At 44.3% G+C, this 16,446-nt stretch overlaps 1 protein-coding gene across 1 annotated transcript in view; it reads right to left on the bottom strand.

Annotated features, from left to right (window-relative positions):
• CD28 (CD28 molecule) overlaps positions 1-16,446 on the bottom strand; it is a 49,316-nt gene that overhangs the window by 21,196 nt on the left and 11,674 nt on the right. The window contains exon 2 of the mRNA XM_029068984.2: positions 2,583-2,939. Within this exon, the coding sequence (XP_028924817.1) occupies positions 2,583-2,939 (357 nt within the window). The remainder of the gene's footprint in view (positions 1-2,582; positions 2,940-16,446) is intronic.

Here is a 16,446-nt window from a genome sequence, read left to right on the forward strand (position 1 = left end):
AGAACTTAGAACGGTGTTCTGCATATAGTAAACACTTAATAAATGCCACTGATTGATTGACTGAATGATTTCTTTCCTGATTTTGATCTGCCTCAGATCTATAAGGCAGGCATTACATTCCTGATAAACCCCACATTAAAGAAAACTCCCACTGTAGAATATGGACCATTAGCAGTCACCACTCTCTTTCCCAGAGCCATGTTTTTCAGTAGCCCAGTGCCTTGAACATAGTAAGCTCTGAACAAATACCGTAATTATTGCAGTGGGTTCCAGGCAGATCGACCTGGTGTTGCCGTAAAAAGGCTCCTAATTTCCCATCAGCATTTTAGCCGACACACAGATTGAAAATGCTTGTTATGGAAAAACTGGGTGTAATTTATCTCGGGCTATTTTTAGGTTCAGCTTCTAAAAATTTCCATGTCAACGAGTCACTGGTCTTTATTGAGTGCTTACATCCTAACAATTCATGCTGCAAACAGATGATGGAATTTGGTAAGCTTTCTGTGGGCAGGGAACATGACTACCGACTCTGGGGTTTTTTTGTTTCGTTTTTTTTCATGGTATTTGTTCGTTCATTCATTCATTCAATTATATGTATCGAGCACTTACTGTGTGCAGAGCACTATACTAGGCGCTTGGAAAGTACAATTCGGCAATAAAATTAAAATTGTTAAGCACTTACAAGGTGCCATGCACTGTTCTAAGCACTTGGTAGACACAAGGTAATCAGGTTGAACACAGTCCAAATAATAATAATGGCATTTGTGAAGCACTTACTATGTGCAAAGCACTATTCTAAGCGCTGGGGGGGGGGGAATCAAGGTGAACAGCTGGTCCCAGGTGGGGCTCACAGTCTTAATCCCCATTTTACAGATGAGGGAACTGAGGCCCAGAGACGTTAAGTGACTTGCCCAAAGTGACACATCTGACAAACGGCGGACCGGGGATTAGAACCCATGACCTCTGACTCCCAAGCCCCGGCTCCTTCCACTGAGCCACGCTGCTTCCCTAATCCCAAATGGGACTCACAGTCATTTTACAGATGAGGTAACTGAGACACAGAGAAGTTGAGTAACTTGCCCAAGGTCACACAGCAGACAGATGGCAGAACCGGGACTGGAGTCAGGTCCTTCTGACTCCCAGGCCAGTGCTCTATCCACTAGGTTACACCGCTCCTCTTTGCTCTATGCTGTTGTATTGCAGTCTCCCAAGCATTTAGTACAAGACACATCCACACGGTAAGTGTTCAATAAGTCTGATTGATAGATGGATTGAATGATCTGGCTCACTACCACTTATAACATTCCGCATTGGCAACCTAATCGAGGAAGATTTGATAAACAAATCATTCATAAATTACGGGTTTCTCTTCTAGACTGGAAGCTTCTTGTGGGCAGTGATTAGAGGGGCAGTGCGGCTCGGTGGAAAGAGTATGGGCTTGGGAGTCAGAGGTCATGGGTTCTAATCCCGGCTCCGCCGCTTGTCAGATGTGTGACTTTGGGCAAGTCACTTCACTTCTCTGTGCCTCAGTTACCTCATCTGTAAAATGGGGATTAAGACTGTGAGCCCCACGTGGGACAATCTGATCACCTTGTATCCCCCCAGCACTTAGAACAGTGCTTGACACATAGTAAGCGCTTAACAAATGCCATTATTATCATTATTAATAATGTTGGTATCTGCTAAGCGCTTACTATGTGCAGAGCACCGTTCTAAGCGCTGGGGTAGAGACAGGGGAATGAGGTTGTCCCACGTGGGGCTCACAGTCTTCATCCCCATTTTACAGATGAGGTAACTGAGGCACAGAGAAGTTATTATCAGGTCTGCCAACTCTATTGTACTGACTCTCCCAAGCACTTATCTCAGTACTCTGCACACAGTGAGTGCTAAATAAATACCAGTGATTAATTGATTCCCTCACCTTCTTTTCTCAGAACATTGACATTTCCACACCAGATCAAGTTAAGGAGTTCCTTTTGTGTCCAGTCCTAAGCAGTAGCTTACATCTATCTGATGCTTAAAATAATCACCATGAAGATTATGGGAAGAAGTTTATATAGTATAAACTCCTTGTGGGGAGGGATAGTGTGTTTTGCTTCTATTGTACTTTTCCAAACGCTTACACTCAGACAGAGCTCAATAAATACCATTGATTTATACGATGAAATATGAAAATGTGGAACAAATTGTTTGGCACCCTGGAAAATGTATGACAAATTCACACTTTTATTTAAACAGCTAAGTGTTGGTAGAAACTCCCCCTCTAAACTTTGTCCCTTTCCCAGAAATTGAGCTCTTTGAGTATTACTCTTCATCGATAATGATGAAAAATATTTATCTGACAAAGGGTGCTGGAGTTTATAGGATGAATAGATTTATTCTAACTAATACCGGGAAAATCTCTGAGAGCCGGGTAGGTATTTATACTGACGGAGAAGCAGGGGCATCAGGCGGCTAACGGTTGCCCTTGAAAAGAGGATCCGAGTGTCCGGAATTCCACTGGGTGTTTTCTCTCCAGGAGAGAGGGGAAGGGGGTCTATCCTAAATGGACTCCAATGAACGCTTCCGGTATAGAGTTTTACCTTTCACGTGAATGATGGTTCCATTGCTCTTGTCGTTGTGATAGTAGGGAGGAGGGTACATGACCTCAATTTTGCAGAAGTAAATATCTGTTTGGTTAACAAGCAGGTCCCAGAGATGAAATGTCATTGTTGTTTCATTGAATATGCCGTGGCAGTTGAATTCTTTATTTGACGGAGAATTTTCCTGGTGGGAAACATTCCCATACAGCGAGCAGGTCTCCACTGCACTGTCTACTCCTTTCTGGAGGGAGGCTCGGAATTCTGTCCGGGATCCGTTGTAGATGTAGTTGCAAACGAGATTTACTTCATTATTGGTTGCTACAAGCAAGGGAGGTTGTTTCACCAAAATCTTGACTTCTGAGAGGAGGAAAGGTCAAGTGTTAGAAAGTTTATGGCAGTCGGAACCCGTAGAGTTACTTTCCAGTTCTGAATCGGACACTGATTTGTTTCCAACTCCAAACTAAGGACTTTCCTCCTCTCGGCTAATATATTGGGTCAGGGAGGCTGTGTGTGCTAAGATTGTGGAGTCTGAATGGAATTCCTAATAATGATAATATAATGGTTATTATATATAATCATTATCATTATTAGGAATTCCATTCAGACCCAAAAATCTGAACATAAGCTAATTATTACCATTTTTATGATTATTATCGTTTAATTTCTTAAAAGCCCTTACAAGGGATTCAAATCACATAAGCCCTGGGATAATAATGCTGGTATTTGTTAAGCGCTTACTATGTGCAGAGCACTGTTCTAAGCGCTGGGGTAGATACAGGGTAATCAGGTTGTCCCACGTGAGACTCACAGTTAATCCCCATTTTACAGATGAGGGAACTGAGGCACAGAGAAGTTAAGTGACTTGCCCACAGTCACACAGCTGACAACTGGCAGAGGCGGGATAGATTGCTCTACTCCTCTCTCCCGGCCCACAGCGCTTGTGTATATATGTGCATATCTCTAATTCTATTTACTTATTTTGATGTGTTTTCTTGTTTTGATGTCTGTCCCCCCCACCCCCCCTTCTAGACTGTAAGCCCTTGTTGGGGCAGGGAATATCTCTCTTTACTGCTGAATTCTACTTTCCAAGCGCTTAGTAGTGTCTGCACCTAGTAAGAGCTTCAATAAATACGCCGGAATGAAGGAATACAAGTTGATCAGATCAGACTCAGTCCTCATCCCACCTGACGTTCAAAATCTAAGAGGAAGGGAGACAGGCATATCCCCATTTTTGAGAAAACTGAGGCTCAGAGAGAGGTTAAATGACCTGCCCAAGATCACCCATCAGGTCGGTGGCAAGAGCTGGGGTTAGAATGTTTTTCTTAGGTTGGAGCGTTACCTGACTGACTCACTTTTTAAAATTTCCTTTGACTCTAGCTTTAAAGGGTGCCATAGATACGAGAATAGATCTGGCTTTACAGGCTGCCAAAATTACATGACTAGATCTGTGGTATCCTGGTTGGCGGCTGAAGTTCAACTCTACTATTCTAAAATATGTTGGCCTCATATGCATCAGTTGTGGGCGGGGGTGTTTATGATATTCATTAAGTGCTTACTCTGTGCCAGGCATTGCATTAAGCGCTGGGAGAGATACAAGCTAATCAGGCTGGACACATTCCACGTCCCACCCCGGGGCTTGCGGTTTTAATCGAAATAGCTCTGGGTTCACTCCAGGAAAACTCAGGTAAGTGCCCAGGTTCACACAATAGAAGCAGGTATCAGAGTGAAGCTTAGTACGGTGCTCTGCACATAGTAAGCGCTCAATAAATACTCCTGAATGAATGAATGAACTTCCAGCTAGATCGTAAGAGAAGATTGTAGAGAAGACTGTAGGTTGTCGAGAGGCAGGGTAACTTAGTGGAAAGAGCGCCGGTTTGGGAGTCAAGGGTCGTGAGTTCTACCGGCTCCGCCGCTTGTCAGCGGTCTGACGTTGGGCAAGTCACTTCACCTCTCTGGGCCTCAGTTACCTCATCTGTAAAATGGAGATTAAGACTGGGAGCTCCATGGGGGACAACCTGATCACCTTGTATCTACCCCAGTGCTTATAAGAGTGCTTGGAACATAGTAAGCATTTAACAAATGCCACTACTATTATTATTATTAGTATTAATAAGGTCTTTGATCATCTCTACAAGTTCTATTATATTCTCCCAAGCTCTTAGTAGAGTGTTCTGCACACAGTAAGGGCTCAGTGAAGAAGCAGCTTGGCCTACTGGAAAGAATATAAACCTGGGAAGACAGAGGGCCTGCATTCTCATCCTGACTCTGCCACTTGCCTACTGGGTGACCTTGGGCAAGTTGCTTAACTTCTCTATGCCTCAGTTTCCTTCCTCTATTAAATAGGGCTTCAATACCTGTTCTTCCTCTCCTCTCGACTGTGAGCCCCAAGTATAGTTTTGAGCTGATAGATTTGTATCCGCTCCCCAGAATTCAGTACAGTGCCTGGCACATAGTATGTGCTTAACAAATATCATAATGATCAATTATTAGTAAATATGATTGATTGCCAAGGCACACTTAGGATGTCATAAAGACTGTGGCCCCTCAATGGAATGTGGCTGGGAAATATTAATATAAATGATAATGATAATGCTATTAAGTGCTTTCTATATGCGAAACACCTGGAAAAATATGAGATCGTCAAATAAGACCTTGTCTCTGACTCACATGGGCCTCACGGTATAAGAGAGAGGAAGAGCGAGTATTTTATCCTCATTTCACAGACGAGGAAAGTGAGGCCCAGAGAATTTAAGAGAGTTGCCCAAGGCCACCCAGCAAACAAATGGCAGAGTTGGGACTATAAATTGGATCTCCTGACTTGGCTAATCCATCTCCTTGCTTCCAAACATGACACGTAGTAAGCACTTAACAAATCATCATCAACGTGGCCTAAACTGTCCCCCAGAAACCAAGGTCTAACCAAGTGTAAGGCTTTCAGGGAGAAAGAGCTCTCATTTGATGAGCAATTCTGGTCACCTCCTCTTAGGAAGGATATGGTAGTCAGAGAAAATAAAAAAAAGATCCACCACCATGATAGGAGGGATGGAAAGAGGAAATCCTAGAGGGATAAGAGTGAGGGATAAACTCCTCACTCTAGGCTTCAAGGCTCTCCATCACCTTGCCCCTTCCTACCTCTCCTCCCTTCTCTCTTTCTACCACCCACCCCGCACGCTCCGCTCCTCCGTCGCCCACCTCCTCGCCGTCCCTCGGTCTCGCCTGTCCCGCCGTCGACCCCCGGGTCACGTCCTCCCGCGGTCCCGGAACGCCCTCCCTCCTCACCTCCGCCAAACTGATTCTCTTTCCCTCTTCGAAACCCTACTTAAAACTCACCTCCTCCAAGAGGTGTTCCCAGACTGAGCTCCTCTTCTCCCTCTACTCCCTCTGCCATCCCCCCTTTACCTCTCCGCAGCTAAACCCTCATTTTCCCCTTTTCCCTCTGCTCCTCCACCTCTCCCTTCCCATCCCCACAGCACTGTACTCATCCGCTCAACTGTATATATTTTCATTACCCTATTTATTTTGTTAATGAATTGTACATCGCCTCGATTCTATTTAGTCGCCATTGTTTTTACGAGATGTTCTTCCCCTCGACTCTATTTATCGCCATCGTTCTCGTCTGTTCGTCTCCCCCGATTAGACCGTAAGCCCGTCAAACGGCAGGGACTGTCTCTATCTGTTGCCGACTTGTTCATCCCAAGCGCTTAGTACAGTGCTCTGCACATAGTAAGCGCTCAATAAATACTATTGAATGAATGAATGAATAAGAGGAGCAGCATGGCTAAGTGGCAAGAGCACAGGCTTGGGAATCAGAAGTCTAATCCCGGTCTCCCACTTGTCTGCTGTGTGACTTGGGCAAGTCACTTCACTTCTCTGTGCCTCAGTTACTTCATCTGTAAAATGGGCATTGAGACTGTGAGCCCTACGTGGGACAATCTGATTACCTTGTATTTACCCCAGCGCTTAGAACAGTGCTTGGTACATAGTAAGCGCTTAACAAATACCATCATTATTATTATTGAAGTTTACGAACTCATGACGGCACCTTGGCTTAGGGGACAGAGCACAGGACTGGGAGTTAAGAGACTTTGATTCTAATTCTGGTTCTGTCACTTTCCTGCTGTGTGACCGTGGACATGTCCTTAACTCCTATGTGCCCCAGTTTCCTCCTCTGCAAAATAATAATAATAATAATAATGTTGGCATTTGTTAAGCGCTTACTATGTGCAGAGCACTGTTCTAAGGGCTGGGCTAGATACAGGGTCATCAGGTTGTCCCACGTGAGGCTCACAGTCTTAATTCCCCATTTAACAGATGAGGGAACTGAGGCCCAGAGAAGTGAAGTGACTTGCCCACAGTCACACAGCTGACAAGTGGCAGAGTTAGGACTCGAACCAATGACCTCTGACTCCCAAGCCCGGGCTCTTTCCACTTAGCCACGCTGTAGACATTAAATATTTGTTCTCCCTCCACCTTAGACTTTAATCCCCATATGGCACAAGGACTGGGTCTCATCTGATTGTCTTGTATCTGCTTGGCCCATGGCAGCGTGGCTCAGTGGAAAGAGCCTGGGCTTCGGAGTCAGAGGTCATGGGTTCGACTCCCGGCTCTGCCACTTGTCAGCTGTGTGACTGTGGGCAAGTCACTTCACTTCTCTGTGTCTCAGTTACCTCATCTGTAAAATGGGGGTGAAGACCGTGAGCCTCACGTGGGACAACCTGATTACCCTGTATCTACCCCAGCCCTTAGAACAGTGCTCTGCATATAGTAACCGCTTAACAAATACCAACATTAACATTAAATACTTAACAGATATCAATGAAGGATGCAGGAAGGGGAAAAACAGAGTTGCTGTTCACCACAGTTCACATTAGGAAAAGGAGACACCCACTGAGGCTTGAAGGTGTTAGGTTGGAAAAAAACAAAAGCGGGAGTACACCCAAGAAATTTGTAAAAACAGGAAGCTGTACAGTCTAGAAATGTCCACAACTTCTAAATTGTTTCTAAAATGGCCTAGTAGGGAATCTAGGGACTAAAAGAGGGATAGATAGTGATGTGGAAGGAAGCGATAGGGATGTTAGATGATACGTCCATGATCATTAAGATAAAGTCAATAAGACAACCATCATCCTGGTCCCACAAGCACCTCTTGTTCCTGTTGAAGATAGAATATTGGACCACTGATCTGACCTAGGGAAGACACTTCTTTTGTTCATAAATTCTCATTTTCTCTGATACGGTGGTCTGGTATTTAGCCCTCACCTTCACAAAAATATTTAAGGTGACCCGGAAGCCATTAGATTTGTATTTCTGGTGTCTTTTGAAGGAGGAACTATTTGTATAAAAAGCTTTAACATTTATAAATCAATTCAGAAATCATATTTATTGAGTGCTTACTGTGTACAGAACTCTGTACTTAAGCACTTGGAAGAGTACAAGATAACAGAATCGGTAGACATATTCCCTGCCCTCAAGGAATTTACAGACTTTCTCACTGCACTTCATTCCTCTGATGCTAAGCTTTTCACTGTACCTCCATCCTGTCTCTCTCACTGCCGACCTCTGGCCCTCATTCTGCCTCTGGCCTGGAGCATCCTCCCTCCTCGTAGCAGATGGCTAATTGCTCTCCCCCACTTCAAAGCCGTATTGAAGGCACACCTCCTCCAAGAAGACTTCTCTATCTAAGCCTTCCTCTCCTCTTCTCCCACTCTCTTCTGTGTCACCCTGACTTGCTCCCTTCATTCACCCTCCCTCTCAACCCCACAGTACATATGTATATATCTGTAATTTATTCATTTATTTATGAAAACTAATGTCGGTATCCCTCCCTAGACTGTGAGCTCGTTGTGGGCCGGGAATGTGTCTGTTCTTGTATTGTACTATCCCGAGAGCTTAGTACAGTATTACTCAGTACAGTAAATATGATTGAATGAATGAGCAACTGGAGGTAACTGGTGGGTAATGGCAGGGATTTAATCAAGCAATTAAAAAAGCTTATTCTTACCAGAGGAACTAGCTCTCCTAAATGAGACACACTCTGGGATGTCAGGAAAAACCCATGTTGATTCTATTAGAATCTGAGTCCCCACAAGGGATAGAGACTGTGTCTAATTGCCACCTTTATAGTCTTTCCCAGAGCTCTGTACACAAAAAACAATAAATACTAGTACTATTAAGCAACCTGCACAAGCCTTCCGTATTTCTGGAAAAGAGTCCACATATCTCTTTGAAATTCATTATTTCATAGTTTTGCAGAAACAACAGATCAATCTGTGGTCTTGTTCAAATTGGAGCAGGAAGGATTTGTAGTTGTTTTGGCCTGAGGGAAAAGTTTGTCTCCTAGAATTAGAATGATTTCTCTCTATGTCCTCTTCTTTCCCAACCCCTACACTCCCTCATTCCCTCATTGAAAATCTAAAGCTCTAGACTTTGTTTAAAAAAAAAACACACATACACACAACCATGAAGCATAAGTAATAAAATGAATCTTGGGTCCTTTTGTTCCCTGGCCTATGGATGTCTGTCTTTAGTCAGGGTATCTACCTTCTGAAGATGTTCGGCCTTGGCTCTCCAAAAAAAGGTGAGTCTTTGAGGAATTTTCATAATACAAATAACTCTCAGATTGTATATCCGGCTTGCTTCTTATCTCATTACTTTTTCTCCTCCTTCCTGCTGTCTGACTTTGGACTGTTTCATTGCCTACTAATATATATTTCATGTGAAATGCTAAGTAATATATTCTTCAATTCATTAAGCAGCTAGTAAAGAGAAAACAGGGAAGAGCAAAAATGGAAAATTTGGGACCATGGTTGTTTCTTCAGTTTTCACATTAGTCCAAGTAATTGTAAATTAGCTACATTTTGTCAGTAAATCAATCAATCAATCATAGGGCACCATACTAAGCTCTTGGGAGAGTACAATATAACAGAGCTGTTAGACACATTCTCTGCCCACAGTGAACTCACAGTCTAGAAGGGGAGACAGACATTAATATAAATAAATCAATTATGGATATATATACATGTGCTGTGGGATTGAGAAGGCGGGTGGATAAAGGGAGTGAATGAGATGCAGAGAGAGTGGGAAAAAGGGAAAATGAGGGCTTAGTCAGAGAAGGCCTCTTGGAGAAGATGTGCCTTCAGTAAGGCTTTGAAGGTAGAGAGAGTAATTGTCTGTAGGATATAAAAAGAGAGGGCGTTCCAGGTCAGAGGCCGGACATGGGTAAGAGTCTGAGTGATAATCTCATGAGTGCAAGATTAGAGCAGAGAAGTGTAAGCGTGGCTCCTTGTCATTGCATTTACCCTCTGGGGCTTCCTGCACATATCCTGGCTGGCTTGTTGGGACCAATAATTAAGCTCTCAGAGATGATAATGTTAATAATGTTGGTATTTGTTAAGCGCTTACTATGTGCAAAGCACTGTTCTAAGCGCTGGGGGGATACAAGGTGATCAGCTTGTCCCTCATGGGGCTCACGGTCTTCATCCCCAATTTACAGATGAGGTAACTGAGGCCCAGAGAAGTGAAGTGACTTGCCCAAAGTCACACAGCTGACAAGTGGCTGTCAAGATGATCAAATCATGGTTTGAGTTTGCTAGACCCAAGGAGAGGAGCATGGCGGTGGGGGAATGGGGCCGCAGTGGTTGGGGCTGGAAGGTAGCAAAGGGGAGACGGAGAAGAAGGGAGCAGCAAAAGAATGGAAAGTAGAAAGAGAAATGGAAGAAAAAAGGCAAATGGGGAAGTAGAGGGGGAAAAAAGAGAAAATTAAGGAGAGAATAAAGAAAAAACGGCAAAGGGAAGAGGGTGCCAGGAAAGGTGAGGGGAGAGGGGGAAAATAAAATAGGAAAAGGGGGAAAGGCAGGAGAGGGGGTAATTTCCCTTCACTGGTTGGCCTGGAATTTCAACCCCTGCTTTCTTCCTAGAGGCAACATTGGCATTCATTCAATAGTATTTATCGAGCGCTTACTATGTGCAGAGCACTGTACTAAGCGCTTGGGATGAACATGTCGGCAACAGATACAGTCCCCGCCGTCTGACGGGCTCACGGTCTAATCGGGGGAGACGGACAGACGAGAACGATGGCGATGAATAGAGTCGAGGGGAAGAACATCTCGTGAAAACAACGGCGACTAAATAGAATCGAGGCGATGCACATCTCATTAACAAAATAAATAGGGTAATGAAAATATATACAGTCGAGCGGACGAGTACGGTGCCGAGGGAACGGGAAGGGAGAGGAGGAGGAGCGGAGGGAAATGGGGGGAAAAGAGGGTTAAGCTGCGGAGAGGTGAACGGGGGGTGGTAGAGGGAGTAGAGCAGAGAACAGCCAGCTGCCTCTGATGAAATGGCTCATCCAAGGCAGTTATCCTGAGGGCTTCCATAATAATAATGATAATGGTACTTGTTAAGGGCTTACTATGTGCCAAGCACTGTTCTAAGCACTAGGGTCGATACAAGTTATTCAGGTTGGACAGAGTCCCTGTCCCACATAGGGCTCACACCCTTAATCCCCATTTTACAGATGAGGTAACTGAGGCCCAGAGAACTAAAGTGATTGCCCGGGTCACACAGGAGACAAGCGGTGGAGCCGGGATTAGGTCTTCTGACTCCCAGGCCTGTGCTCTATCCACTAAGCCACGCTGCTTACTTGTCTGCTGTGTGACCTTGGGCAAGTCACTTAACTTCTCTGCGACTCAGTTACCTCATCTGTAAAATGGGGATTGAGACTATGAGTCCCACATGGGACAACCCGATTACCTTGTATCTACCCCAGTGCTTAGAACAGTGCTCGGCACATAGAAAGTGCTCAACAAATGCCGTCATCATTATTATCCCGTCACCTAAGCTGTCCTGTCCTGGGTTGAGCAACAAGGGGGCCTGGGTCAAACCAGTTTAGCCAGTGCTACCTCCTGCAGTAGCCCCTCCCGCCATCACCACCCTAGATGAGCTGGTCCATCACGGGATCGTGGCGGGGAATTTCCAGCGGAGCAGATCCATTCATCTGCGATGGCACTGGCTGCTCCTGCCACTGAAGAGAAAAAAGGAAAGGGAGAGGCTGGGAAGCCTCCATGTCCTCACTCTTCCCTTTCTCCTCACCATCATCATCAACATCACTTAATGAGTGCCCGCCTCCGGCGGAGAGCCATACTAAGCCATACTAGGGGAATACAAAAAGAAGAAAAAGACACAGCCCCTGCCCTTGAGGAGCTTCCAATCTAATGGAACAATAATAATAATAATGGTGGTACTTGTCAAGCATATATTATGTGCCAAACATTGTTCTAATAATAATGTTGGTATTTGTTAAGCGCTTACTATGTGCAGAGCACTGTTCTAAGCGCTGGGGTAGATACAGGGTCATCAGGTTGTCCCACGTGGGACTCTCAGTTTTAATCCCCATTTTACAGATGAGGTAACTGAGGCCCAGAGAAGTGAAGTGACTTGCCCACAGTCACACAGCTGAAAGGGGCAGAGTTGGGATTCGAACCCATGACCTCTGACTCCCAAGCCCGGGCTCTTTCCACTGACCCACGCTGCTTCTCAATGGACAGTACATTGGATACAAGTTAATCCAGTTGGACGTAGACCCTGTCCCACATGGGGCTCACACCCTTAATTCCCATTTTACAGTTGAGGAAATGAGGCCCAGAAAAGTTAAGTGACTTGCCCAATGTCACACCGCAGACATGTGGCAGAGTCAGGATTAGAACCAGGTCCTTCTGACTCACAGGCCCATGTTCTATTCACTAAGCCACGCACCTTCTCAAAGGGGACTCCCTTCCTGCTGCCATCAATTAATCATTCAATTAATGATATTTTTTGAGCACCTACTGGGTACAGAGCACTTCACTAGGCACTTAAGAGGTTACGAAGATGTAATAGACCTGATCCTTCCCGCGCAGAGCTTAAAAATCTAGACATGATGACTTACAGATAGGAGGGAAAAGAGTGCTTTAAAATTAGGAGGAGGAAAAAGAAAAGGAGGAGGAGGAAGAGAAAGAAAAGGAGGGAAAGAGGGTAGAGATGGAGGGGCAAGAGGAGGAGGAATAGCATCTATTGAGTACCATTGGTTGTAATGCACTATACTAAGCATTTGGAAACAAGTGTTACATTCCCTGCCCACAAGGACCTCAGACTCTAACAATGGGGAAGACAAGCATAAAAATATTTACCAAATAATTAAAATTGAATGTACAAGTGAATAACCACATATACATAAATGTTGAGGTTGAGCAGAAATAAATTCATTAGTGCTAGACAGAGCTAATAGGTTCGTAGAACTTGGGGTACTGGGCTACTTAAACAGCAGAGAGTGTGCAAAAATACAGGTCAAAAGTAGGGTTTGTTGAATAGGAAGAATTACCACCTTCATGACTCTCCCATCTAATGAGAAACGGCATGGCCGAGTGAAAAGAGCATGGGTCTGGAAGTCAGAAGACCTGAGTTCTAATCCGGCTCTGCCACTTGTCTGCTGTATGACCTTGGGTAAGTCATTTCCCTTCCTCTGTGTCTTAGTTTCCTTATCTGTAAAATGTGTGTTCAATAGCCGTTGCCCTTTCTTCTGAGACGGTGAGCCCCATCCGGACAAGGACTGTGCCCACCCCGATTATCTTGTGTCTACCCCGGAGCTCACTAAAGTGCTTGGCACACAGTAAACATTTAATGCCACCATTTAATGTGGGACATCTGATCACTGAACTCTGGCTAGCAGTGAGGGAAGAACGAAGCCGTTCTTGAAGCCCTGCAGAACATTTCAGGCGGTCGTGATTTTCCCACCCATGAAATAATTGTGTTCTTGTGGTACAGTCTATTACAGTAATGTTTATTTTCAAACCAAGATAATCATCAAAAGCATTCTAAATGCTTTGATGAAAGGAAGTTAAACAATAAAGAAGAGTTTGTTATTTTGTTTTTTTTTATATAAGCTCTCCATTTCCCTTATTAGAAAAATAGAAAGGCAACCACAATGCCCCGCTGCAGCTTCTGTTTACAGCCCCTTATCATCGGAGGTTGTGCTTTCAAGCCAGGCCTTAAACACAAAAACACCACCTGGGTGCATCCAATTGCCTCTAAGGTGGTTTAATAAATTCAAGGAGATGGTATTGATTCCGTTTTCCAAGAAATTCTGAGTTCATCAATTTGGGGATAATTTCCCCCAACTTTTTTTTTTCCATACAAGTCCTCCAGATAGAGTTGTTCTTGATTTGAGGGTCTAATGAAGAAAATTCAATTTGTATTACAGACCCATAAGGACTAGATGGTGATGTTCTTTCTTCTAGTTCTTCACCTCCCCCACTAACCCCTCTTTTCCCTGACTCCCTCTCCCTTCTGCATCACCCATGCACTTAAATCTGTACCCTTTGGGCATTTGGTATTTACTCCCCCAAACTCAGCCCCACAGCACTGAAGCAGCGTGGCTCAGTGGAAAGAGCTCGGGCTTTGGGGTCAGAGGTCATGAGTTCGAATCTCAGCTCTGCCACTTGTCAGCTGTGTGACTGTGGGCCAGTCACTTAACTTCTCTGTGCCTCAGTTCCCGCATCTGGAAAATGGGGATTAAGACTATGAACCCCACGTGGGACAACCTGATTCCCCTGTGTCTACCCCAGCGCTTAGAACAGTGCTCTGCACATAGTAAGTGCTTAACAAATACCAACATTATTAAATACATACTTGTAAATCATTTATAGTAATGCCTGTCTCCCCCTTTAGGCTGTAAGCTCGTTGTAAGCAAGGAACATGTCTACCAACTGTTATGTTGCACTCTCCCAAGCTCTTAGTACAGTTCTCTGCCCCCATTAAGTGCTCAATAAATACCATTGATTAATTGACTGATTGCCCTGAGCAGACGGTATGGACTGAATGCTTAAATCAGCATTCGTAGATATAGCTTTATGTGGTTATTTATTTTGACCCCTCCGGTTGTAAATATTTTTTATTCTTGTCTCCATCACTGAAATGTAAACTCTCTCTAGACAGAGATCATGTCAATTCCTTATTTTGAACTTCTCAAGTGTTTAATACAGTGCGCTGCACCAAGGCAGGCACTGAGAAATACTATCAATCAACAATCGTATTCACTGAGTGCTTATTGTGTGCAGAGAACTGTACTAAGCGCTTGGGAGAGTACAACCCAGCAATATAACAGATGTGGTTCCTGTCCATCCCACTACTACTTTAATAATAATAATATTAACGTTGGTATTTGTTAAGCGCTTACTATGTGACGAGCACTGTTCTAAGCGCTGGGGTAGATACAGGGTAATCAGGTTGTCCCACGTGAGGCTCACAGTCTTAATCCCCATTTTACAGATGAGGGAACTGAGGCACCGAGAAGTGAAGTGACTTTCCCGAGGTCACACAGCAGACGAACGGTGGAGCCGGGATTAGAACCCATGACCTCTGCCTCCTTAACCCGTGCTCTTTCCACTGAGCCACGCTGCTTCTCTATTTCTACTACTGTTGGTCACCTCTATGAGGTTACTGCATTTTTTCCTTTGGGTCCATCTTGAACCTCACCCGTGCTGAAGTGAGCCTTGTTTCTTCTTAATGTCAGGACCCAGGAAGATGAAAAGAGAATAGACCCCCGCAAAATATAATGGTAATTTATGGATTTGTTTTTGCTTCCTTGGGAATTGAAGACCAGAGCAGAATATTCAAATTCTTATCACCTATATAAAATTAAATGCTAAGATAGGTCTCATCTTGCCATAGAAGTCACTGTGACCCCGGATGCTGATTGGCTTGGATCTTGTGGTTGCCTTGCAAGTCACGGTCTCCCTGAGTGCTTAGTGGTCGGTAAGTCACAGGATATCCTGTTTTCACTTGTTGATTTTCAGTAGTGGCGATGGATTGCACTGACCCATTCACGCTCCCTCATCCGATCCCCCCAGCAGCAAACACTATAAGGTGGATGGATGTAGCCATGCAGTAAAGGCGATTGTCAGCGGGTCCTTTCGGCAGAAGACCCCGGTGTGTTCTCGGGCAGCTTCTGAAGCATTGTTGAGTGGGGTAGGAGCCAAGAAGTATGGGAACACAGGGACCAAAAGAGAGGTAATTAAACTGAGGGATGGTAAAAGTTGAAAGATTGGAGGACCCATAGAAATATTGGTGAATTTACTGAAGAGGAGGGAGTAGTCAGGTGAGAATTACAGAGGGAGAGGAAACAAATACAGGCAGGGAGAGAGTAGAGGAAAAGTAAGGCAGCTAATTCTACCCACCATGCCAATGGGGCCGGAGAAGACCATGACTAAAGCCACCCATTTTCTTACCTACTCCAGAGAGGGAAAAATAAAGAAAGCAGAATCACATAATTGTGCTAGTAGAAGTCTTGACTGAAAGCTGCCTTGAAGGCTGTATTACATTGAAAAATACAGATTATTTCTTAAAACTTGCACAGTAAGATATTCATATTAGTTAACATAGATTTTTTCTGAATTTCACCAGGACTTGAAATAGAGTAAAATATTTTGTTAAGGGTCGTGTGTCCCCTAGAGAAATTATGTCTGTAGATCTTTGCACACTTTACAGCGCAGCAATGGAGAACAGTGGGCTTTATCAATAAAAATAAACAAATCACATTCCACTATACCAACTCTACCCTACTCTCCCAAGAGCTTAGAACAACGCTCTTCCTACAGTAAACGCTCAATAAATCCCACTGACTGATTAACTGCTATGCTGGAACGTTAAAGAAAAGTTTCCTCCAAGCCCTAAGACTGAGACTGAAAAACAAGTCCCAGCACAGAAAGAAGTCTTTAATAAGGTGGAAGTGTTTTTAATCATTGGTGAGCCAGAAGAGAGAGAGAGGTGGCCTCCCCTCCTCATAGCATGAGGATCACTACTCATATAGAGATAGTTTTGAGTCACTGAA

This window comes from Ornithorhynchus anatinus, chromosome 7 (genome assembly GCF_004115215.2).
Source record: "Ornithorhynchus anatinus isolate Pmale09 chromosome 7, mOrnAna1.pri.v4, whole genome shotgun sequence".
Lineage (NCBI taxonomy): Eukaryota > Metazoa > Chordata > Mammalia > Monotremata > Ornithorhynchidae > Ornithorhynchus > Ornithorhynchus anatinus.